The sequence below is a fragment of the Felis catus genome, chromosome B1 (assembly GCF_018350175.1).
Source record: "Felis catus isolate Fca126 chromosome B1, F.catus_Fca126_mat1.0, whole genome shotgun sequence".
NCBI lineage: Eukaryota > Metazoa > Chordata > Mammalia > Carnivora > Felidae > Felis > Felis catus.
Genome location: NC_058371.1, coordinates 488,780 through 515,465, shown reverse-complemented (window position 1 = coordinate 515,465; position 26,686 = coordinate 488,780). Strand labels below are relative to the sequence as shown.

Genomic DNA, 26,686 nt, shown 5'->3' with positions numbered 1-26,686 from the left:
GGCTTACAAAAACTGCAGCTTAGTGGAAAAGTCTGGAGAATAGGTACTTCGCAGCTGGAGGGCACTGTACCCTGTGAGTGTCCTACATTTACAAATAATGGCTCCCTCCCCTTATCACATCTTAGTTCAAATGTCACCTCCTCATTAGACCTACCCTTAGTATTTCAGTTACAAGCACAACCTCCCCTTACTCAGAACCACCCCCACTGCCCTATTTTTTCACCGTTTAATATACTGTGTGTTCTACTTCCTAATTGCCCCTAAGATAAAAGCTTTACCGGGGCAGAAATGTTGGTCTCTTTTGTTCATGGATGCATCCCAAGCTCTTAGGACAGTGGCTGGTAAGGAGTAGACACCTAAGAGATACTTGTTGAATGAATGAACGAGTGAATAAATGAATGGAACACATTTCTCATATAAACAATGTTAAATATACAGGTTTTCATTCCAGGCCAAAAGATTCTATTGATCTGACAATATAACTGAAAGAACACATCAGGAGTGTGGATAAAAGAAGATATTTACAGATGCTGTTCCTTATTTACTTGATAAAGTTAGACATCCCTATAGTCTGAATGTCTGTGTCCCCTCAAATTCCTGTGTTGAAGTCCTAATGCTCAATGTAATGGGACTTCCAAAGGTGAGGCCTTTGGAATGTGCTTAAGCCATGAGGGTGGGGCTCTCAGGAACTGACTTAGCGTCTTATAAAATAGGCTCCAGAGAGCTCCCTTCTACCATGTGAGGACAGAGAGAGAAGGTGCTGGCCATGGACCAGGAAGAGGGCACCAGATGACCATGCTGGCACTTTGATCTTGGACTGCCCAGCCTCTGGAACTAGAAGAAGTAAATTTCTGTTGTTGATAAGCCACTTAGTCTGTGGCATTTTGTTATAGTAGCCTCAATGGACTAAGACAGTGTTCTCCTGACTTCTTATATAGAACTGTAGAACGTTAATTTCCCAAAGCTATCCCGAGGAAGAGGAACAAAGCTGGAGGCATCATGCTTCCTGATTTCAAACTATATTACAAAGCTACAGTAATCCTAACAGTAGGATAGGGGTGCCTGGGTGGCACAGTCAGTTGAGCATCCAACTCCTGGTCTCAGCTCAGGTCATGATCTCACAGTTCATCAGTTCAAGCCCCACATTGGGCTCTGTGCTGACAGTGTGAAGTCTGCTTGGAATTCTTTTTTTCCCTCTCTCTTCCCCTCCTCGTGTTCTCTCTCTCTTGCTGTCTCCCCCTCTTAAAAAAATAAACTTAAAAAAATAAATAGTAGGATATTGGCATAAACACAGACATGTAGGTCAGTGGAACAGAAAACCTAGAAATAAAAGCCACATATACAAGGTTGATTAGTTTAAGACAAAGAAGCCAAGAGTACAAAATGGAGAAAGGGCAGTCTCTTTAACAAATGGTACTGAAAACTGGACCATTCTCTTACACCATACACAAAAATTAACTTAGTGGATTAAAGAGATGAACATTGGACCTGAAACCATAAAACCTCTAGATGAAACCATAGGCAGAAAGCCAAATTCAACAAACGGAACTACATCAAACTAAAGAACTTCTGCACAGCAAAGGAAAACATCAATAAAATCAAAAGCGATTTACCAAACAGGAAAAAATGTTCATAAATCATCTAATTGATCAGGGGTTAGGAACCAAAATATATAAAGAACTCACACAACTCAAAAAAAAAAAAAGTCTGAGTTAAAAAATATGGGTGAAGGATCTGAATAGACATTTTTCCAAAGAAGACATACAGATAGCCAACAGACACTTGAAAAGATGCTCAACATCACTCATCAGGGAAATGCCAATCAAAACCACAGATACAACCTCACACCTTTGGAATGGCTATTACCAAAAAGACAAGAATAACAACAGTTGGCGAGGATGTGGAGAAAGAGGAACCGTCCTGCACTGCTGGTGGGAACGTATACTGGTACGGCCACCATGGAAAACAGTATGGAGGCTCCTCAAAAAATTAACAATAGAACTACCCTGCGATCCGGCAACTCCACTCCTGAGCACCGATCCAAAGGATGCAAAAACACTAACACAAGAAGGTAATATACACCTCAACATTCATCACTACATTATTTAAATAGCCAAGACACAAGAGCAAGCTCATTGTATGTTGACAAATGGATAAAGGGGATACGAAGCATGTGCAGACACAACGGAATATCATTCAGCAAGAAGAACGAGATCTTGCTATTTGCTAAAATGTGAATGGACATTAAAAGCGTTACGCTAAGTGAAGTAAGTCAGACAAAGACACATACATGGAATCTAGAAAACAAAATAAACTTACAGAAACAGAACAGATTGGTGGCTGCCAGATGCACGTGGGTGAGGTGGGGGGGGGTCAAGAACTGCAAACTTCGTTATAAAATAAGTCTTGGGGTGTCATGTGCAGCACAGGGCCTCTAGGCAATCACACCATGCTCCACGTGTGAAAGTCGCTGAGAGAGTAGATCTTAAAAGTACTCGTCACAGGAAAAAAGAATTTGTGTCTATGTGGTGATGGACAGAACTACACTACGGTGCTGACTGCTTCACGATAGGCGCAAACACCGAATCACCGTGCGGCGCACCTGAAACACACGTTGTCAGGCAAGTCTCAAAAAATAAGTAAAATATACTTAATCCCATCAAAGTAAGGCAGTAATTTGCTACCACGGTAGCATGAAGCTTTCCCTGGATTCACCTGAAATTCCACGTGAGCAAAGGATGGGGAAGGAGAAGCATGAACACTAAGAGGTGATGGAGAAGACGACTGGAGGGGGACAGGAGGCAAAGCAGAAAGACATGCCTTGTGGGCTCACGAAAGAGAGAGTGCATCTGAAAAGATGAAGGTCTCAGCTTGCTCTTGGGAAGTGGACATAATATACAGTGTTAAGTTCTGTGGAGAAGCTGAAAGCCAAACTCTACAAAACAGGCAGGAATTCCTTTCCAAAACTGTTGCTTAGAAAGGAAGCACGTTTTTCTGTTCTATTCCTGTTTAATTATCATATTTTAAAATTATCATTATTATGCTGAAACAATACAATAGATGGATTATAGGCTTAATATTTATTGAAACAACAAATGGATGAAAATAGGGGAAAAAAAGCTTATGAGCATCAAGAAACATTTCAGGCCACTCATAATTCCACCACTCAAACAACTACTGTTTTTATTTTTTTTAATGTTTATTTTGAGAAAGAGAGAGCGCGCGCGCGAGAGCGAGTGGGGGAGGGGCAGAGAGAGAGGGAGAGAGAGAATCCCAAGCAGACTCAGCACTGTCAGCGCAGAGCCCAATGCAGGGCTCAATCCCACGAACTGTGAGATCATGACCTGAGCCAAAAATCAAGAGTTGGATACTCAGGACTCAAGTCAGTAAAGCCTCTGGCTCTTGATTTCGGCTCATGACATCATCTTACAATTTGTGAGTTCAACTCCCACATCTGGCTCTGTGCTGGCATGGGCAGAGCCTGCTTACAATTCTCTCTCTTTCTCTCTCTCTGCCCCTGCCCCACTTGTACTCCTCTCTTTCAAAATAAACACTTAAAAAAAAAAGAGAGAGAGAGAGAGACTCAACCAACTGAGCCACCCAAGCGCCCCACCACTTTTGTTTGTAAACAAAGCCCTATCTTTAAGCCTCAGATAATTCTGAAGGAAATGGTCACCTTCAGAATTAGGAAGCCATGACTCCCAAAGCCCCAGGCAGGCGGCACGAAAGCCGCTGTGTTCCCATGCTGTGGGGATCCTCTGCATCAGTGTTTCTCTACATGCGGCCCTTAGACTGCCTACATTGTTCATCGGTTGTGCTTATTTAAAATGCAGATTCCCACGGGGCACCTGGGTGGCTCAATCAGTTGAGTATCTGACTCTTGATTTCAGTTCAGTCATGATCTCAAGGTCATGGGATCAATCCTGTGATATTCTCTCTCTCTCTCTCTCTGTGCCCCTCTCCCCTGCTCGAGTACTCTAAAAAAAAATAAAATAAAATAAAATGCAGATTCCAAGGCACCACTGTGGCTACTCAATTTCTGAGGCTGAGGTGTGGGCATTTGCTTATGAGCAAGCCACTTAGGAAATTCTAATACACAGTATGGTTTTGGTTGCTGGTGTGGATAGATGGTTCCCACATATGCTAGGCTGTATCCATGATGATTACCCAGAACTCAGTAAAGCTGCTAATCCCATCCCCATAAAATTATCTTTACTTTGTGCTCAAACCTGCCTTCTTCTACGGTGAGAAGTCTTCCCAGTTGATTCTGGGTAGCCAGATTTGGAAACCCCCGCCTAGATCTATTATTTCCTTAAGCCTCCAAACTCTGAGCGACTGGGCTTTCAATCAGTCCGTAAAACCACTGAAAGCAGTTGATGGGTTTGAATCAGAAAAATCTGGGCAAAGCTCATGCTTCCCCGCATTCCCAAAGGGACAGTGCAGCTTGAAGAGCAGTGCTGGTGCCATCTGACCTGGAGGCTCTCTGAAGCCTGGACAAGTTGTATTCACTTATCTGACCATCTGCAGGGACACAGCAGAGTCTGGTGTAGGCCATGGAGGCATGAACATTCATGGAGCAGAGGAGGTGAAGGAGGAACAAAGTTTGCGGACTCAGATGGTCACCACATCCTGGAACGAGGCCCAGTGTGGGTACCAAACCGTGCACACAAGAAAAATACCACCAGGGGCACCTGGGTGGCTCAGTCAGTTAAGCGTCCGACTTTGGCTCAGGTCATGATCTCACAGCTCGTGGGTTCGAGCCCCGCGTGGGGCTCTGAGCTGACAGCTCAGAGCCTGGAGCCGGCTTCACATTCTGTGTCTCCCTCTCTCTCTGCCCCTCTCCTGCTCGCACTCGGTCTCTCTCAAAAATGAACAAACATTAAAAAAATTTTTTAAACAAGAACAACACCCAAATGCCGCTGGGTCTGCTCTGTAGACACTGCCGTGGGCATGCACAGCGTTTGCCCCATACCAGCAGTGCTGGTTTCTGAGAGCAAACAGGAGGACTTTTCCAGCAAATGGGGTCACACATACAATGAATCCAGCTTCTGAGAGAAAACTATGAAATGACCCCTGTGCTCTGGACCTCTTGTCCATCTCCAGAGTCCTTCCCACCGCGGTAGTAGGAAAATGGTAGAAGCTTTTCAGACAGCATTTTGGTTAAGAGAAGTGCAAAAATAAGAAAAAAATCAAATTCAATGGCAGGGCTATGCCAGGAGCGTGGCAAACAAGAATTCTCGGTGGCCTGCCACCTTCTAGAGGTCCTAATTACCATAGCCCATGGCTTTGACTTTTGTGCTCTGTTCTCCCAGGAAGAGGACAGAGAGGGAGAGAGCACAGCGAAACTTCTCGGATTTACGCCGTCCGGGTTAAGATACAGAACACCGCATGTGTATCTGGGCAACTACAAGGCATGTTGATTTTGCCAGGGGGAATGGGGAGAGATCAATGTTACATGTTTGATCTCTACCTTTTCAAGTGTGTCAATCAGGATCCCAATAGGAAACCGACAGAACATTCAAATTACGGAATTACGGTAATTTAAAGAGGTCTTTTTTTTAATGTTTATTTATATTTGAGACAGGGAGAGACAGCGTGAATGGGGGAGGGTCTGAGAGAGAGGGAGACACAGAATCTGAAACAGGCTCCAGGCTCTGAGCTGTCAGCACAGAGCCCGATGCAGGGCTCGAACTCACGGACCACGAGATCATAGCCTGAGCCGAAGTCGGACGCTCAACTGACTGAGCCACCCAGGCGCCCCTTAAAGAGGTCTTAATAAGGGGACTATACACACAGGTGTGGGCAGGCTTTTGGAAACCCAGGGGGCAGTGTGGTCCCCTAGGCTGGGAACAGTGAGAGCAGAGGTGAGACAGCCTGAATAACACATTCGTTAGCTGTAAGACAAAGACCTGCCGACCCAGGACAACAGGTTCATGAATATTATGGAAGGACAGTGGGTCTCCTTATCGATGATGTGCGGACACACAGGGGGCTTGCTTACTGTTTCCACGGTAATCCTACCGGAGCCCTCCCAATGCGGCCATAGGTGTGGGAGGCAGGGAATGTTCTGTGGCTTTAAGAGCAGGTCCTGGGTTTCCAGTGAGTCCGTGACCTTCATAAGACCTTCTGGGTTTTGTTTTCTCCCCACCCAGGGTTAGACCAAGTGTGGCGAGAGGGGCTGCAGGGAGCCTGGGGTGAAACGCCAGCGGGTCAGGCTCTGGCTCTCCTGCCTCCACCGAGGAGGCCTTATTAAGAAGAAGGAAAAGGTTGGGGCGCCTGGGTGGCGCAGTCGGTTAAGCGTCCGACTTCAGCCAGGTCACGATCTCGCGGTCCGGGAGTTCGAGCCCCGCGTCGGGCTCTGGGCTGATGGCTCGGAGCCTGGAGCCTGTTTCCGATTCTGTGTCTCCCTCTCTCTCTGCCCCTCCCCTGTTCATGCTCTGTCTCTCTCTGTCCCAAAAATAAATAAAAAAACGTTGAAAAAATTAAAAAAAAAAAAAAAGAAGAAGAAGGAAAAGGTGTGGCCTGTCTCAGAATGGCTCCTCTTCCCCTCCCCAAACGGTCTTCACTGTGAGGACCTGCCTTAGAGGGAGAGGCATAGCCCCAGGCCCTCACCCCAGGCCTGCATCCCCACCGAGCCTCCAGCAGTTTGTCAGAACACGCAGGTCCCCACCACTGTTGGTTCCCGTGAAGCCTCCTATCCCTGAAATGTGAGTCTGACCTACCTGTGTCTCCACCGTTGGGGGCTGTGATTCATCCCGTGACCTCAATGCCCTGATGCAGAAGAGCAGGAATGAGGACATTCAGCCTCCTTACCTGCCAGGACGGAAGCCAGACAGGCAGCTCCTCGCGAAGTCAGGAGCCCCTGTAGCCCCAGGACTCTATATATTTGCCCCCAGGCCTGCGCAGTTCACGCCTGTTGCGGCCTTGGCGGCCCCACCCCTGCACAGCTGTTGGGCCTGAGCTAAAGAGGTTAGTGGGAACGATGGGCTTTCGGAGGCAAACCTCCCTCACCTGTCCCCGAGGGATGGCAGCCCACACAGGGCCAGCCCCAAGGAGACCCTACCCCATCAGCACACCTCTGCTTCTGTGATGCAAGACAAACTAGCAGGTGTTTTAAGCAGACGATGTTTGACTCAGGGTTTTCTTTCAGGGCGCTGACAGGTTCACCAGCGGAAGATGGTTTTCTTTTCAATCGTGGCAGAAACTATTACTGAGGAGAAAACCTTGGGCCAGCGTGGGCTGACGTTGACGCCAGCCGTCAGCCGAGACCAAGGTCTTCCCTGGGCGGGTTCCTGCCATTTTCCTTACCACAGTGAGCTGTGCTTCTCGCCGGGCCTCTGCGAGCTCCCCAGGGGCCAGAACCACACTGTTCATCCCTGCAGGCCCGACGCCTGGTCAGCAACAGGTGCTTAACAATGAGCTCTGACTGAGCGAGTGCCGGCCTACAGGCTTCTCCCCCTCTTCCAGGGTGAGCTCCGTGCTAGGTGGGGGTCGTTTTCCAGGGCCGCTGGAGGACCAGGGCGGAGGCCCGGAAGACGGCAGCTCCTGGCTGTTCCACTTACCCAGACACAAACCACGAGGGAAACATCACTGCTCTTTGTTCTTTCTGGGATTCTCAGATCAGCTGGGACTAAACGAAGCTTAATGGAGCAGTGACTCTGATGTCAAATTTGGTTAAACTCAAACGTGCTCACGCTCCTCACACACTGACACTTGCACGTGCCACACTTGTGCTCACACACCATGCACACAGTTGCACGCTCACACACACACAATCTTAAGGCCAGCCCAGGTCCCTCGTGCAGACGCCGGCAAAGTGCAGCGTGCCCTGAATTGCCCCTCGGAATCGCTGCTTTAGGCAAGTTGCTTCACCGGGGCCTCTGATTCCTCAGCCCTAAAATCAAGCATTCAGGGCTTTCCTGTGAGTGTGTTTGCACTAGACTAAGAGCTCCAGGAGGAGGATGGGAGCCTGGGAGGCCAGGAGCTGCCCTGATGCTGCTTTGCAGACAGAGAAAGGGGCCGTGATGGGGACTGAGTCTGGACGCTGGGAGACCAAAGGAAGCAGATTCTCCTTGAGGGGTGCCACGAGGAACCCCTGTCAACACCTTAGTTTTCGGACCCTGACCTGCAGAGCCGTGAGGTAATGGAGCCATGCTGTCGAAAGCCACTCAGCATGTGGTAGTTTCCTGCAGCAGAACACGAGACGAACACGGGTGTGCAGAGGGGCTTGTTGGTCCCGAAAGGATTAGAGCTATCGTAGCTGCATTTTTAAAACTATTGCTTCACGTAAAAATCAATGCCATGAGTGAACATTCAGGATGAAAAATCCACCGAATGGTGGTATTGGTTTCTTATTGCGGCTGAAACAAAATTATAAACTAACGGCTTGAAACAACACACATTCGTTGTTGGATCGTTCTGGAGCTCAGAGGCTGAAAGGGGCCTTGCTGAGCTGTGTTCCTTTGAGGAGAATTTAATTCCCTGCCTTTTCCAGCTTCTGGAGCTGCTTGTGTTCCTCGGCTCCTGGAACCCCTTCCCCACAGGGCCAGCAGTGACTAGCCATGCCTCTCTCACCTTCTGCTCAGAGGACCCTGTGGTTCTTCCAGGCCCACCTGGATAACCCGGGCTAACCCTCCACCTCCGGTCAGCTGACTAGCAGCCAGAATATCTTGAATTTCTTTTGCAGTATGACCCAACATATCACCGTTTCCAGGGATTAGGATTTGGACATCTTTGGGGCCCATATCCTGCCGACCACAGCTGGGTTGCTGCCCTTCATGAGAACAGTGGTCCCGCACAGGTGGACGTGTCCTGGGCCATTTCTAGCATGATGATTTTTTTTATTTATTTTATTTTTTTGTTTATTTATTTTGAGAGAGAGAGAGCAAGAGAGGGGCAGAGAGACAGGGAGAGAGAGAATCCCAAGTAGGCTCCACACTGTCATCGCAGAGCCCAATACAGGGCTCAAATTCACAAGCCGTGAGATCGTGACCTGAGCCAAAACCAAGAGTTGGACACTTAAAGAGTTGGACTGAGGGGTGCCTGGGTGGCTCAGTCGGTTAGGCGTCCGACTTCAGCTCAGGTCATGATCTCACAGTTCGTGAGTTTGAGCCCCACATTAGGCTCTGTGCTGACAGCTCAGAGCCTGGAGCCTGCTTCGGATTCTGTGTCTCCCTCTCTCTCTGCTCCTCCCCTGCTCATGCTCTGTCTGTCTCTCCTTCAAAAATAAATAAACACATTAAAAAAAAAAAAAAGAGTTGGACTGAGCCACCCAGGCGCCCCTCTAGTGTAATGATTTCTGCCGTGACGGACCTGCACCTCCCCTGCAGATTCGCTGGCCGGACTTTGGTGGGCCCCCACCCTGCCCCACCTGCACTGTCCGCTCCACATCTGCAAGCTTCTCTGTTTCCTGTTGGTGCCACACGGCTCTCAAATAAGGCCCGGGGCTGCAGCACAAGAACACTGTAGAAGCTCACCCCCGGAGCGGGCTGGCCACAGACACTTCGCTTTCCGTGGTTGTCTTACCTATAACCTTTTGTTTCTGAGTGCCGCCCCGTGGTCACAGTCCACGTCTCCCAGGTGGACCACAACCTCTGTGGGGAAGTACAACTCTGTTTTGTTCCCAATGGGCTCCTGTTCTCTAAGCCCGAGGGACTGAAACCACAGGTCACCGGTGCACGAAGGCTTGACTGAGCGGAGATTTACAGGGGACGATGGGCAGCAGGAGGCCCAACTGTTGGGTGAGCCTGCCTCCAGTTCGATGTCTAACCGCTGCCCTGTTGAATTGCGGGATCACCCTACAGCTTCTAACTTCCCGTCAGCAGACATCACCTGTGACGTGGTGGTGACGAGGGCAGTCGTTCAGGCTGCCGAGGTTCAAGTCACAGCTGTTGTTGCCCCGGTCCCAAAACACCTGTGCCTCGGTTTCCTCTTCTGTAAAACGGGTAATGGTGGAGCCCCCCGCAGCAATCTTGTGGGCTGCAGTCCCTTGTCTTCAGACTTAGAGCAGAGTCTGGTACGTGCTGAGCTCCTGGACGTCACGCTTCTCCTTCCTGTCACCACCGTCCTCGGGCAATACCCATGCTGATGCCACGCACAAATGTCACCAGAGGATCTCAGTCAGGAAGTGCAACTTTTCAGGGGAGGGAGGGAGGCTGATTTTGGAAAAGCATGTCAGTGTGGTTTGCATGTCATTTAGTTAGTCCTCTGAAGAAGAAAATACATACGTACGGTGAGTAGAGATTGAGCCTGAGCAGGTGGACCAGGCGTCTTCTGTCCAGACCATACCAGGTGCACACAGATCAGGTGTGATGTCCCCACTCCTTAAACCTCCTTTTGCTCACTGGAGACCAGTAGATCTCACCTTAGGGATTCCTGACCCTAATTTGAGGTCCATTTCAGTAGTAACAAGTAGTCAGGAGCAAACAATCTGTTACTTGGAGAGAAATATTAGTAAGTTCGCTGACCTCAAAACAAATTAATTAAATCATCAGCCTCTGGGAGGACATGGGAGCAGTGGCGTGGGGCTCCCCACACCTGGGGCAGATCGCAGGGACCTCAGGGATAGGAGCAAGGAACTCCGAACGCTTTCTCCATTCTCCAGGAAAGGCGTGGGGAGAGACGATCCTGGCAAGAACAAAACGTTGAGGGTCGAGCAGGATACAAGACACTGAAAGTGAGGCTAATTAGCACGTCAGAGAGCAAGTCGACTGTAGAAGCAGAGGACAGTGATTGCAGACTGCATATGCATCGTGCGGGCTCCAGTTGGAGGCTCCCCTGTGGAAGCAGAGAGAAGCTCTGAGAAGCTCAGAGCAACGATCTGCAGATAACACAGAAAGACATTTAATCGTATGTCTTCCTGTTTGAAAAGGTTAGCCTGCCGTGTTGCCATGTAGTCATTAATCTGCCAGGGGAAAGAGAAAACAGCCTTGCCCACTGTTTCTTCTTCTCATTGAAAAATATTTTGGGGGGGCGCCTGCGTGGCTTAGTGGGCTGAGCATCCAACTCTGAATTTCAGTTCAGGTCATGATCTCATGGTTATGGGATCGAGTCCTGCATCAGCTCTGTACTGAGCGTGGACTGGGATTCTCTCTCTCTCTCTCTCTCTCTCTCTCTCTCTCTCTCTCCCCCTCCCTCCTTCCCTCCCTCCCTCTGTCTCTCTCTGCTCCCCCTCTCAAAAACAAATATGGTTTTTCTCTGATTGCTTGTTTTCTAACTGGAAAACTTACTGTTTATGCGGTGGCTTATTTCCCTGCTGCTAGACAGTATTACAGGAGGGTGGGAGAGACGCTGATCCTTGCCTCACGGGGCTGAAGAATGAATCTCGCGGACAGCAGAGAGTGAGCAAAGTGATAGAGTTCATTGAGAGAAACTACAAAGTTCTCAAGAGTGTGGGATCCCTACTGGGTAGCTGCTGAGGGATTTTGTCCCTGACTTTTTATTGGGACCTTATCAGAAACTTTGTGAGTCTCCATGCATGGCGCCTGGCCCAGGTGGGTCTGGAATACGTTTATCCTTTTTTCTCCCCCCAAACCCCACCACTTCTTCAGCCTCCCACTTGCAGCTGCCATCTGTCTCCCTGAGAGTCCCTTATCTCTCCCTGCCTAATGTTAACCCTTTGCCCACTCATTAATTGTTGAAATATCCTGGTGTGATAGCAAGAAAAAGCAGGCCACCAGGGGTCTCTCAGTATAACTGTACAGACAGCTAAATTTTGCAGTCGGGTGAATTTGAGGCTTTCTCATACCTGGAAGTCCGTGGGGACAGGGGCAGGGAGGGAAGATGCTAATGGAGCATGAACCACCCAGGGTTTCCAACACCCCAGGGCCACCTGCCCCTCCCCAACTGAGCTTCCTGTCCACACGCAGGGCCAAGAGCAAGAGCAAGAAAGAAAAGGGGGCAGATTTCTTGGGGACACACCAGAGGTGGGGTTTGGGGAAAACCCACACATCGCTCCTCCTGCGTCGCCCCACCCCCCTCTGACCTGCTCACAGAAGGCTCAACTTTACCCCAGAGCCAGGCTGTGTCCCTGTGGTGGGGGTGCAGGTGGGTACCCAGGCCAATGGGAGAAGGGAGGGGCACACCCACCTCCGATGGTGGGAAGTAAAACTGAACATGAATCTTTGTGCTATTTCTGTTGTCTGAGATCCAGCATTTCGGCTGAGAGAGTCAGCCCAAAGGCAAGTGGAGAGTGGGGGAAAGAGAGGCTGCCACTCACTGGGTGTGATGTAGGGGAGCAAAGAACAATGCACTTGAAGACAGTGACAACACCAGCAGTGAATGTGGTCTTTCTGCAGTAGAGATCCTGCAAACATATTAAACAGTGAGGCAGGAAAAACACTGGGCAAACCGAGAGTCTCCATGACCTGTGACAATTAGGAAAAACACCACGCAGCCGTTAGTGCTGCTCTTGTCTGACTGGGGTTCCAAGCCACTGCAGCAAAGTAAAAGATAAAAACAGAGCTGTAGGGAATGAAAAATGCAGAGCACAACTATCACTTTCATGCAGATGATGTGATTGTCTACATATAAAATCCAAGAGAATCTATGAACAAACTACTGGGATTATTAAACATTCAGCAAGATTTGCAGAGAACAAGGGGCACCTGGGTGGCTCAGTCAGTTGAGTGACTGGCTTCGGCTCAGGTCATGATCTCATGGTTTGTGAATTCAAGCCCTGCGTCGGGCTCTGTGCTGACAGCTCAGAGCCTGGAGCCTGCTTCGGATTCTGTGTCTCCCTCTCTCTCTGCCCCTCCCCCACTCATGCTCTGTCTCTCTCTGTCTCAGAAATAAACATTAAAAAAAAAAAAAGATTTGCAGAGAACAAGATCAATGCAAAAATTCATAGCATTTCTTTACAACTGCAATACAACAGCCAGATGGGAAATTGGACTGAAAACTGTGTCATTCATTCATAGTTACAGCAAAATCTAATAAAAAGGGGCAAGACCCTTATGGAGAAAACTATCACATATTATTGAAAGATATAAAGGAAAAATTAAATAAAAGGTGAGAAATGCAGATTGCATGGATGGGAAGATTCAACATTTTAAGGGAATTCTCCAAAATCTTTAAATTCAATGAAAATTCAATCAAAATCCCAGTGAAACATAAGGGGAACATAAACTGGTTCTAAAGCATATATGGAAAAATATGTGTGAAGAAATAGCTTCAGAAATGTTTGGAATGATAGAGTGCCCAGAATTTGCTTCAGAAGGATCTGGGGTGGGGGTGGGAACGGAGAGGTAGGCTTGAACTAATCATCATTGAACCCAGGGAATAGGCACATGGGGTGTTCACTGTCCTATAGAGTCTACTTTGGTGTGTTTAAAACATTCTATAATATAAGGTTTTTAAAAAGTTTATGAAATAAAAATAGCTAAAGCTTTTTCTTACAAAAAGCCAAATTAACTTAGGAGAAAGCAAATATGTGACAAAGGTCCAGTAATATAGAGTGTGACATCAGCACAGCAGTAGAGAAGTGGACCCACGGAAATGGACGAGCCCAGAAACACACTTCCACATTTTGGGAATGTGGTGATATGATGGAGGTGGCCTTACGAGTCAGTGAGGGAACCAGTGGACTTTCAGGATAGAGGCAGAGACATTGGATTTCATATGGGGAAAATCCATTAAACAAGACTCCTGTTCATGATAAGATGAATAAAAGCCTTAATATGATCAACCAGTAACTAGTGGGATGAAAGACAGGCAATCTAGGACTTTCTAAATCATTAACGTTGTGTGAAAAGAGGGCAGAATCATAAATACAGCATGCAGCCATTTATGGAAAGTAACACTTTCAAAAAACAATTTTATATAATGGATACATGTGAGCACTAACATTTTTTTTAAAAAAGAATAAAAATATGCGAAGAAAACATACCAAACCAATTACCACTGGGTGAATAAGGATGAGACTATATTTTGTTGTTGTTGTTTGTTTATTTTTTAAGTAAGCTCTACCCCCAACATGGGGCTCGAACTCACAACTCTGAGATCAAGAGTCACATGCTCTAGCCACTGAGCCAGCCAGGTGCCCCCTATTATTTTCTTTTAAAAAGACTAGAAACACATCTGACAAGTTAAATCTGGGTTGTGGGAACATGACTGTGTTTTGTAAAAATTCTTTGTACTTTTCCTGTATCTTAAAATTTTTTTCAAAATTGCAAAAAGGCAAAGAAATAAGAAGTCATTCAAAAGAACAACAGAATCACTAAACAAAATCAGGGTCAAGATAAGCTCTCTGAGGAAAAACAAACACTGAAGGAAGAGGTACAGGTGTGTAGGGGGAAGGCAGGGCAAGGCAACAAAGACCCAGCTCAGGAACAAGTGGACAAGAATCATGGTCACGTCAGCCACCGCAGAAGCTTCCAGAAGTAGGATAAACTGACAGGAAGCACAGTCCTTGGTGCCGGGAGAGATCAGAGGCCATCACGCTGGATGACGTGCAGAATGGTGAGTGTCTGCAGAGAAAGCGGCCGGGAAAAGCGACAAGGACCATGGAGAAACTGCACCTCCCTGGTGGCTCTCTTAAAGACAAGGACAGGAAACAAGGGGAGAAAAGTGAAGACATGAGAGCATGAAGCTATCTTTAAAAAATGAAAAAATTTTGGGGCGCCTGGGTGGCACAGTCGGTTAAGCGTCCGACTTCAGCCAGGTCACGATCTCGCGGTCCGTGAGTTCGAGCCCCGCGTCGGGCTCTGGGCTGATGGCTCAGAGCCTGGAGCCTGTTTCCGATTCTGTGTCTCCCTCTCTCTCTCTGCCCCTCCCCCGTTCATGCTCTGTCTCTCTCTGTCTCAAAAATAAATAAACATTAAAAAAAAAATTTAAAAAAAAATGAAAAATTTTTATATGTCGATCTTATGCTCCAGTAAAAAAAGTGATACAGAATGACGTCATAAAACATCTTGATTAAGTCACTGAACTTCAAGGATGGGGAAGGATGTCTGGTGTCTAAAAAGAAAATTTTCCACAGGGGCAGGAAGAGGGTCCCTGAAGAGCTTTGTTTCCAGCGTGCTCCAGTGGTTGACTTTTGACTCTGGTGACACATGTATTCTTACTCCGTAATGCGGGACTTTGTTTAGCTGCAGTTGGATTGGGGTGAATTTTAGTCTTCTAGGTGATTCTTTTTTTTTTTTAAGTTTATTTATTTTAGAAATAGAGACAGAGATAGAGTATGAGTGGGGGAGGGGCAGAGAGAGAGAGAGAGAATCCCAAGCAGGCTCTGCACTGTCAGCATGGAGACCAACGCGGGGCTCAGACCCACAAACTGTGAGATCATGACCTGAGCCGAAGTCAGACGCTTAACTGACTGAGCCACCCAGCCACCCCAAGTCTCCTCGGTTATTCTTTAGGCAAGAATCTGTATTTCTGTTGTTAAATAACAGAACTCAAATAGGTGGGTCTGATGATCTCACTGGCCTTACTAAAGGATTTGTGATTCGAGCAGCACCCCATGCAAGGAGCTGGGCCAGGGAACAGTGTTACAGAAGTGGGGGGGCGGGGCAAGAGATGAAAGGATGGTTGCAGACAGGGCTGTTTAGGGTGGGGGAGGGGGCGAAAGCAAGGGGTGTTCTCATGCAGATGGCCTCATTTTTCTTTGGGGCTGAGACAGAAAGAAACAGTCCCGGCTGACGCTGACGGCTGACCGGTTGAGGCCACAGCTCTGGGGAGGTCGACACTGGAGTTGCACTGGGTGTTAAGAAGCCCTGATTGGGGAACTCCGTCTAAGTTCCACCACCGTGGGCCTGCGGTCTCCTTCAGCACTGTCTAGACGTGTTCTATATTGCTGGCGCTTCCACTCTCTGCAAACAGAATGGCCCTGAATAGCCTCACCGTGTATATGTATCCTTTTTGATCTTGTTTAGACTGAAACAAACCGGAAAAGCTTTCTGACCTTGTGTCTTTCACACGCAGTTCGTTTTCCTGTCAGATAGCCTCCTCATTATGTTCTTCATGGACATCTGTTTTGCTTTGGATGACTTTTACTGTTTGGGTGTGTACCTTTGTTTGAGAAGGAGTATGATAAAACCAAATGTATTTTTTACTAGGGATCATGGCTGACCATAGTCTTTCTTTCCCTCTTCCCTTTTCCTCCTCCTCCTCCCTGCCCCTCCTGTTACAGCAGAAAAAAATGTGTTTTGATTCACTTTCTCTGGTTTCTTCATAAACTGTGCTCAAAGTATACAAGTTATTGTCAGTCCAGCAGGTTTGACTCAGGGGCCAGATTCAGGAAAGCAGAAACCTGAACCACAGTCTGGGCTTTGGGCTCAAGGATGGAGGGGCATCTATTTCCCTGCAGATGTTTGAAACCAGGGGCTGAGCGAGGGTCTGCAGCAGGTGCACAGGGTGGGGAGAACATTTCTCCAGAAGCCAGAGCCAAGGGAGGCTCCTGGGGATGCGGGCCAGAGAGGACAGGGTCTCTCTCAGCTTCCTGGGGTCTCACTCCTAGAAGGCAGGTTGCTCAGGAGTCGTGGTTAGGAAGCAGGGGTGATTCACTTAAAAGGAGCCGACTGAAGGTGGCTGACTCAGCCAGCCAGGCACATTTGCTTCCTTCATCCATCCTCAGTCTGCACTCTGTCCACTGGGTTACAATTGGCAGGAAAGCTCTGGAAAGACCTCCAGAGGTGGTTCCACCTGGTGGTTCATTCACTGTCCAGACTTGACCAGGTAGCTTAACTGATTTTCCAACACTTCACAGCCAATTAGAGAACACCAAAACTCACTTGTAGTTTTTATTGGATTCTTCTTTCACTATTCTTTATTGAAAAGATCAAGTATCTATTATTTATGTTTTCTCCCTTTAATTTCTTTAAATGCTTAAAAATATTTTGTTTTCATGCATTTATATTTACATTTATATTCTATATATTATATACTATTATACTATGTACTAGATACTATATAGTAATACTATATATAATAGCCGCATATCATAGTTATAATATATGTAACTATACTACATACCATATTTATACTATACATATTTTGTATACGTACAGTGTATGATATTAGCACATAATGTATACAATATAATATATATTATACATAGCATGTATTATATAGTATATTTAGTATCTTACAATGGCATTTATTACATATCATGTCATTTATTATTAGTAATATAGTGATAACAGTATAATCATATATAATCATATTATAAAATGATATAATTATATATTATATGTAAGTATGTAATACATAGATATATAATATAGGATCATATAATATGTAATATATATGTGTTTGTGTATATCTCCATCCAAAAGCAATGTACAGAATTATATATAATATATAATGATACATAATATATGATCATATAATATGTAACATATATGTGTGTATATCTCCATCCAAAAGCAATGTACAGAATTATATACAATATATAATGATGTATAATAATGTAGGATCAGGGGCGCCTGGGTGGCTCAGTCGGTTAAGCGGCCGACTTCGGCTCAGGTCACGATCTCATGGTCCGTGGGTTCAAGCCCCGCATCGGGCTCTGTGCTGACAGCTCAGAGCCTGGAGCCTGCTTCAGATTCTGTGTCTCCCTCTCTCTCTGCCCCTCCCCTGTTCATGCTCTGTCTCTCTCTGTCTCAAAAATAAATAAATGTTAAAAAAAAATTTAATAATGTAGGATCATATATAATATGTAATATATATGTGTGGGTGTATATCTCCATCCAAAAGCAATGTCACTGGGCTCATTCGATGGCCCTCATTGCTGAGCTCATCTGGAGGACACTTTCTTGCAAATCCCCGAGGAGACTCTTCTGCAGCCTCCTGCGTCCCAGGGTCACAATATCTTCTTCGGGGACAAGCCTCGGTTTGTGTTTTCTCATTTATGGCATTTCTTTCTCCTACACACAATGTTGCAACAAAGCTACTTTTTCTCTCTGAAACTCCCAGGTATGTTTTCCATGGACAGTATTAATCCCCATGGATCCCGGGAGTGGTGCTATCTGTAGGAACCCTCTGCAGCACAGCTCATGGGGAATGAACTGGCCACACACAACTGTGGGTGACAAGCAAGTGTTACTTTTCTGCAGACATTCAGAATGATGCTTCCTAGGCTGAGAAAACATCTTATGTAAATAAACCGTGAGGCTGGGATTGAAAAGCAGGAAGCAGCTGGCAGCCGAAACTGCCTTTGGACCCTCATCTGCTTAAACACACAGGAAAGGTCTTGTGAGCCGTAAAGTCAACACAAAGGTGCATTTGGGCGATATATAAAAGAGACTTAAAGCAAACCCTGCTTAATCCTTTCAAATGGTGTGTCCCCGCCGGCCGAAACACAACACGCCAGTTAGATGAACATCCTGACCAACGAAGTGTCTCAGCGCTGCCCCGTGAGGGGAGGGGGGTGTGTTTATTTAAGGAGACCTCTCAGGGGGACGCCAGCTGCATTCCCGACCCAGCGCACAGGCGGGCAAGGTGCAGGCAGCACGCTAGGAAGGGGGCTGGTGCCAGTGAGTGCTGCGACAGTTACGCAGATGGTGATGGGGAAAGGTAACGACGGACTTACCCAGCCCGTATCGTGGAAGGAAACCCGCTGGATCTCTCGGTATAATCAACACACACCGCTTGGCACGGCTGCTGATGCAGGCGGTGTTGGGCGCGAAGTACCGGCCTCACCGGCAAGTGCCGGAGTCTGAAGTTCACGTGCCCTGTTGAGTCCAGGCTCGGTGTCAAACAGCCCATCCTTCGTGACCTAAACTGATTAGTAACTCCCCACTCCCCCCTCCGCAGGCCGACCACCACCACCACGCCACCCGGATTCTGGAAACGCAACCATTGCAGGTGCTTCGTGTATGCACAGTCGTGTGGCATTCATCCACCTGTGACTGCTCTTTTCACGGAGCATCGTGTCCTCCAGTGTCACCCACACTGTCACACACTGAGGAATTTCCTTCTTTCTCAGACATAACTTCCCCTTGCCCCTTGGCACTACTCAGCCTCGATTTTTCCTCAGTCGTGTTGACCCAGGACGCATCTTTTGCTGTAAGTGGCGACCAAGTGACATTCTGGAATGTGGCAAGAGCAAGGCAAGAGGAAGTGAGGTCTTGAATTAGAGAAGTGGCCTGGGGCCCCAGGAGAGAGCATGGATCTGACGCAAGGAAATCCAGAGGAAGCGGCTTTGTTCTCGCCAGCAATCACCAGGGCAGAGCCCCTGGCAGGGCTCATAAAGTCTAGTGGCTGCAATCGCCTTTGAGATCCCAGCTTGGCAATTTGCTCAAAATTGTTGAACATGCCACGCAGTTAATTTTCCTGTTTATGTAACTTTGTCAATATGTCAGCAGAAGCATTCTGGAAAGTCACTTAAAGTGAGCATATGGGTCATGATGTGTCACTTATGAACTTCATCAGTGGAAGAGGCCTACCTTCATTTACTGACATGCTGTTTGATTAAGTTTAACCATATTGAGTTATTATCACAATTAGACATCCAAAGTCACCAAAAACCACTTTCCTGAATTTATTAGCAGATGTGCAAAGTCACTGAAGAACATTTTTTTTAATTTTTTTTTTTTTAACATTTATTTTTGAGACAGAGAGAGACAGAGCATGAACAGGGGAGGGTCAGAGAGAGGGAGACACAGAATCTGAAACAGGCTCCAGGCTCTGAGCTGTCAGTACAGAGCCCGACACGGGGCTCGAACTCATGGACCGCGAGATCATGACCTGAGCCAAAGTTGGCCGCTTAACCGACTGAGCCACCCAGGCGCCCCTAGGAACATTTAATCTTATAATGCTCTCAGCAAATCAGCAAAGAAAATGCCAGAGAGACTTGCACGTAAATTGCTCTTTGGACCTGAAAAATATACTGTGTTCTCTGCCATAGGCCCCAGTTTCTCCTCATGGTCTTAGCAGGATATCCCATTGTTCCAGGGGCTGCAGGCAGAAGCTGGTTCAAGAGCCACCAACCTGCTGTGTGAGCTGAGCAGGTCACGAACCTCACTGTGCCATGATCCCTCACCTATGAGATGGTGGTAGGAACAGTCACAATAACATTGTTGTAAGGAGGAAGTTCGTGAATATACGTAAAATGTTCAGAATGGCACTGGGGGCACAGTAGTAATACAGGAATTGGCTGTTACTCATGGTCATTGTGCATACCTTCTCTGTCAATATTTTTGTGTGATTGAAAATGTTTTTGTGGTTGTTGTCTTCATAGTCTTATCAGAATATGCCAAAGGCTAACGCTGCAGATGTGGAAGCTTTCACACAAAAAATTGGTAGTGATGCACGGCACAATATTTTAGAGTATGAGTCAAGGCAGGCTAGACTATGCAATGGTGACACACTGGGAAATCTCAGTCACTGGAGAGAGAGATCACTATTTCTCGGTCTTGCCATGTGTACATCTTGTCTGAACTGGGGGGCTCTGCTCTGTGTGCTCACAGGAGGTGCTGGGATTCCAGATTCTTTCTGGCAGAGACAGGACCAGAGGGACAGGGCCCATCTCTCCCGACTTTGATGTTTTCACTTGTAAGTGACGCACATGATTTCTGTTTCCATTTCATCGGTTAAAGGAAGTCCCACAGACAGATATAGGGCAGGGAAGGGAGGAGAGCTGGAAACTTTTGGGGAGCAGCCCATTCCAAGCTGAGGTGTGGATCTCCCCTACCACATGCAGAAACAAATGGACAACGTGGCTCAGCAACAGGGTTAAGGGGCTCCCCATCCCAGCGTGTCTTTTGCAGAACTGTAAAGATTGCATCCTTTCCCCTCTCTTGGAGACTTTCAATATGTGCTCAATATTTTGAAATTCTCGAATCTTTCCCTGTTACTTTCCTCATTAGTAGGCTACTATCAACTGCTGGAAACACAAAGAGAAGGGGTATTTCTTTGATGGTGATGGGTGCCGGGGGGGGTGGATGTCTGGGAGAATGCAGAAGAAAGAGAATCAGAGGTTTTCCTGCTTTCCATCCTGGGAATTAGCAGTTTTTAGCCCAGAAGAGCTGTGGTAGGGGTGTACATTGCTATACACACAGAATGGCCATTTGTACAGTGTCTGTTACACACTTTTCCCATTTTTTTCAGTTCTGAGAAGGTACATAAAGCATATAAGTTAATAAAGTATTCTTTGAGTTTCTTGTTCCATTCAGTGGCGTATAGTAAATTATGATTACTGTAATTAAGGCATTGAAGAATGGGTTAGGATGGCCTGTATTTTAGCTGTATATTGTATACCATTTAGAGTCCAATATATAAAGTAAAATCCCAACTCTGCCAATAGTAGACCTTGGCCACCTCAATTTCCTCATTTGAAAAATGTGCAGGAAATACTGTTTTTTTATCAATTCAAAGCCACAGGGAAAAGCCACAGCCATATCACAGTTTCTTTCTGTGATACAAAATAATGCTGAGGGGCGCCTGGGTGGCTCAGTCGGTTAAGCGGCCAACTTCGGCTCAGGTCATGAGCTCGCGGTCCGTGAAGTCGAGCCCCGCGTCGGGCTCTGTGCCGACGGCTCAGAGCCTGGAGCCTGTTTCGGATTCTGTGTCTCCCTCTCGCTGACCCTCCCCTGTTCATGCTCTGTCTCTCTCTGTCTCAAAAATAAATAAAAACGTTAAAAAAAATTGAAAAAAAAACAAAAAACAAAACAAAATAATGCTGAGTATTTTCTAAAGATGGTCTTAGGTTCAGTGAAATCCAGAAATAACTGTTTTGGAAGGCCATTGGGACGGATCAAGATGATATGAATGCCAAATATTTTGTAAAGTTGAAGTACTACAAAAACGCTAGCTATTATCTTACAACAGGATTTTCTCAAAAATGTAAAAAATACTAAAAAACAGTTTGAGAAAGTCAAAATGATTTTGGTCAGAGCAACTCATATATATGATAGCAATTATAATGTGCACCAGAGATTTTGTGGGCCGCACTGGCATATCAGGAGGAGGAAATGAGGTGCTGAGGCCAGTGATTTTAAAGAATGTCTCCTGTATCTGCTCTGTGTACAGTTTCAGCAGCTACTGGAACCACTGAACGTCTTGCTCTCCACTCACTCGCACTCTAAGCCTTGAAGCGTCCCATGCTCTTGTGTGCTGAGGCCAAAGCTTATCCCACATTCACATACCCCTCCCAGTTGATATCTTTGCGGGTTGGCCATGTTTAAGATTCAGAAAGTGGGGTGAGTGTGGCTTTCTAGACACATTCTATAATGACATTCTAGCTATAATGACATTCTATAATGACATTCTAGACAGTGAGGTTCAGAACGCAGACAGAGATGGTACACCCATGGGCCTCAGAGAATCTGAGAGTTAGAAGGAAACTGCACGATCATAGTGTTTTCTCCGGGTGAAGAAACCAAAACTCAGGAAACACAGTAATTTCAAATATTCTCTGGTTCTGTGTCACTGACACCGAGAGCCAGCCACTCGTTTCATTTTCAGTCAGCCTATTTTACTCACGTGCTTAACATGCACCAAGCAACACCTTTTTTCTTTTCCACTTATTGCATGGTAAGTATTTCCCAAGGCTGAAAGAATCAATGGGCAGGAAGTGACTCAAATCCTGGGAAAAGAGAACCCGATTTCTGAAGAAAAATATACTTGTTCAGTGGCAAGTAATGTCCCTGGGTTCTAGGTATAGACAGAATTGCACAGCAAGCGGGAGCCCTGTGTGTTGCTTGTGACTTGAACCTTGGTATCACTAGATTCTGTTTGAAGCCATGTAAAGCTATACTGGCTCTGAGACAGGCCTTCCCCCAACTCTTGGTTCTTGAACAATCTAGACATTTGTATTCTTTCTCTTTTAGCTTCCTACTCTCTTTCAAATCATCCCCACTTGAGCCGGCTCTTCAGTCCCAGGCCAAATTTGAACTCTTCCTTCTTGACTATCAGCTTGGGTTGAAACTTCCCTCTCTCTGAATCCTATCGTGCTAACAGTAGATGCCGTTCACTCGGTGTTTCCTCCTTCCTGATAATGCAGTTAGTGATGTTTGTCAGCTGGCAGACAGGCTTTGTGCGGGCTCAAACTGATGCTAATACATTTCTGTGAGTCAGGACCTGGCTAGTCTTGACTATACGTCTCATGACTCAGCGGGTGATTACAAAGCACAGAATTACATCTAAAACTGGATGTCATTGGGGCGCTTGGGTGGCTCAGTAGGTTAAGCATCCGACTTCGGCTCACATCATCATCTCACAGTTCATGAGTTTGAGCCCCACATCGGGCTCTGTGCTGACAGCATGGATCCTGCTTGGGATTCTCTCTCTCTCTCTCTCTCTCTCTCTCTCTCTCTCTCTCCTCTCACTGCCTTTCCCCTACTCACACTGTCTCTGTCTCTCTCAAAATAAATAAATAAGCTTAAATTTAAAAAAAAAATTTTTTTTCAACGTTTATTTATTTTTGGGACAGAGAGAGACAGAGCATGAACGGGGGAGGGGCAGAGAGAGGGAGACACAGAATCGGAAACAGGCTCCAGGCTCTGAGCCATCAGCCCAGAGCCTGACGCAGGGCTCGAACTCCGGGACCGCGAGATCGTGACCTGGCTGAAGTCGGACGCTTAACCGACTGCGCCACCCAGGCGCCCCGCTTAAATTTTTTTTAAATAAAATAAAGTCTGTTTTAAAAAAATGCACCAAGGGGCACCTGGGTGGCTCAAGTCAGTTGAGTATCTGCCTTCAACTCAGGTCATGATCTTGTGGTTCGAGCCCACATCGGGCTCTGTGCTGACAGCTCAGAGCCCGGAGCCTGCTTCAGATTCTGTGTCTCCCTCTTTCTCTGCCCCTCCCCTGCTAGTGTTCTGTCTCTAACTCTCTGAAAAATAAACAAATATTAAAAAATATTAAAAAAAATAAAAAATCGTGTCAATGGACAATTTCCTCTGCAATTGTCTCTACAACTAGCAGATTGAGCCCTACCCATTGGACAAGTACTAATTGAACACACTGAAGGTTGGAGAGACTGAGACACAAGCTCAGCATAAACTCAACCCTGGTGCAGTGCCCCACAATCAGGAAGGAACTCAAAACCTAGAGCTTCTTCCTGAGGGTTAAAGGGTTCCCACATTGGGAACCCCAACTTTTAGGTCCTGCACCTGAGAGAGAAGCCTCCAAAATGTCTAGCTTTGAAGCCTGATGGGACTTATATCCATGATAGCCATAAGGCTATAAAGAACTGAGAAATGGCTCGTAAAAGGCTCGTGTGCTTAGACCCACCCAGTGCAGAGGCAGCCAACTGTGCCCAGACTTATGTGAAGCATGCTCATTTGCTTACATTAAAGTGTAAGCCTAAGGGGCAGGCATCTCATTTAATACACGGATATAGGAACCTACTGGGATACTCTCTGGGGACAGATATTGGCGATCACCATCTTCGTGCTGTCTAGCCTCCAGCTGGTGGGCACAATCTTTTCCCCTCCCGGTGGGTACCATTTGTATGTTCCTGCTCTGCCTTGATCCAGCTGGCAGGTGCCATTTTTGTGCCCCTGTCTGCTGCATTCCAGAGTGCTAGCATCTCCTGGAAAGGAGCTTTTCCTCACATCTGGTGCCCTGGGTTTGTGGCTGCCACTCAGGGCATTCCCCTTGACTGCCCACTTCTGAAGACCAGGGGACCTTGCATTCTGTGGTCCCACTGGAATGTAAAAATCAGATACAACTTCTGGCAGGCTACCACCCCAAGCCACTAAAGAGATAGCAAACGGAAACACATGATGTCTTTCTGTGAAAGAGTGCTTATTTGCTTGACCTGGAACTTCAGGCTGAGGCACAAGCTTCAGGTTCAGCACACACCTGTGCAGGTGCGCCCAGGGAAGGTAGGCTGGTGGGTGCCATGTTTGCATTCTCTGTCTACCTCATGACAGCTCACTGGTATCTCCCAAAAAGGAGCCAATACACTCATCTGGAACTCTGCCACCCAGGGACACCTCCAGATTGCCTGATTCCAGTGCTCCGTGGGGCTCATTCTTTTAGTCCCACGGGACTGTATATATCTGCATACTTTAAAAGCTTTGGTCTGAGGGTCTGGCTTCCAATCAACCTGCATTAAGGTGCTGAATGAGATCCTCCCCTTTGGAACACTAATAAGTCTTGGCACACCCTTATGTACTCAGAGCTGATAAAAATAAAATAGGCAGCTTAGACAATCATGAAGGTTTGAGGGAAAACCAAGAACTAGGATAGGTTGAATGTGAACGTTTATTTCCCACACGAGGCCACTCCTCACAACTGGGAGAGGTGGCTGTTTCATCTAATGCAGAGAAACCAACACAGAGTCCATCAAAATGAATAAACAAAAGGATATGTTCCAAATGTAAGAACAAGATAAAAGCTCAGAAAAAAAAACTTAATAAAATAGAAATAAGTAATTTACCTGATAAAGAGTTTAAAGTAATGGTCATAAAAATAAACAGGAGAAAAATAGATGAACATGGTAAGAACTGTAGCAAAGAGATACTAATATAAGAAAGTACCAAATAGAGGCCACAGAGCTGAAGAATATAGTAACTGAACTGGAGAATATGAGCAATGGCGTTCAACAGCAAACTGGATGAAGCAGAATAGACCAGCACACTTTGAAGACAAGGCAGTGGACTCATCCACTCACAGGAGCAAAGAGAAAAAAGAGAATGGAAAACCAACGTACAAAACCTACGGGATTTGTGAGACCATCTCAGGTGGGCCAACGTTCGCGTTACAGAGTCCCAGAAGAAGAAGAAGAGAGAGAAAGGAACAACACACTCACTTGAACAAATAATGGCTGAAAACGTCCTTAACCTGAAGAAGGAAACAGACGTCCCGTTCCAAGAAGCCCAGAAAACAAGTAACAAAATGGCAATAAGAACATAACTATCAGTAATTACATCAAATGTACATGGATGACATCCTCCAATCAAAAGGCACAGAGTATTTGAATGGATAAAAAAAACAAGACCCAACTATATGCCGCCTACAAGAGACTCACATCACAGAAACAGGGGGAGATCAGGGAGAGCACATGTAGTTTTTTTACTGCTCAAGGTAATTATGCTGGTACCGATAGTATTCCCTTGTTATTCTGAGGCTGTTGTGTATATAAAGTATGATAAAGTACATGAGTGATTGTGGGATATTTTCATTCTGTCAACTCCATGAGCTTCAGAACTGGCATTCTTTTTTATTTTTATATTTTATTTTAGAGAGAGAGTGTGTGAGTCAGGGGGAGAGAGAGAGAGAGAGAGAGAGAGAGAGAGAATCCCAAGCAGGCTCCACACTCAGGGCAGAGCCCAACTCCAGGCTTGATTCCATGACCTGAGGATCATGACCCGAGCCAAAATCAAGAGTCAGACGCTAAACTGACTAAACCACCCAGGCGCCCAGAGAACTAGGATTCTTTGAGCAGAAGAAGGGGGATATGAATGTGGTACACAAGACATTATGTGAAAACCCGGTGTTCCTGAATTGGATTGGGAAGTAGCAGTGTGAACTCATGACTAACCAGAGCAGTGGGCACCCCTAGTGTACATATCTGTGACCTGAAATACCAAGGTGACCTGCATTATTGGATAGGAAGGAAGCAAGGAAGCAACCAAAGTCTACTTGGACTTAAAAGGGTTAAAAGAATTCATGACCAAAATTTAAGAGGCTCCCACTGGCCAAACACGGAATCATTGGAGATTTCAAAAGAATATTGGGGCACCTGGGTGGCTCAGTTGGTTGAGCATCCGACTTCAGCTCAGGCTGTGATCTCACAGTT

At 46.5% G+C, this 26,686-nt stretch overlaps 1 protein-coding gene across 10 annotated transcripts in view; it reads right to left on the bottom strand.

Moving 5' to 3' along the window:
• Positions 1-6,866, bottom strand: part of FBXO25 (F-box protein 25) — a 68,156-nt gene extending 61,290 nt beyond the window's left edge. For 9 of the 10 annotated variants that reach the window (XM_045055159.1, XM_019828179.3, XM_006930531.4 and 6 more), the window contains exon 1: positions 6,723-6,857. In XM_045055159.1, coding sequence (XP_044911094.1) covers positions 6,723-6,754 — 32 coding nt within the window. In that variant the 5' untranslated portion in view covers positions 6,755-6,857. Of the gene's footprint in view, positions 1-6,722 lie in introns of all 10 variants that reach the window. The other variant, XM_045055160.1, reaches the window with a different exon arrangement.
• Between the last annotated feature and the right edge of the window lie 19,820 nt (positions 6,867-26,686).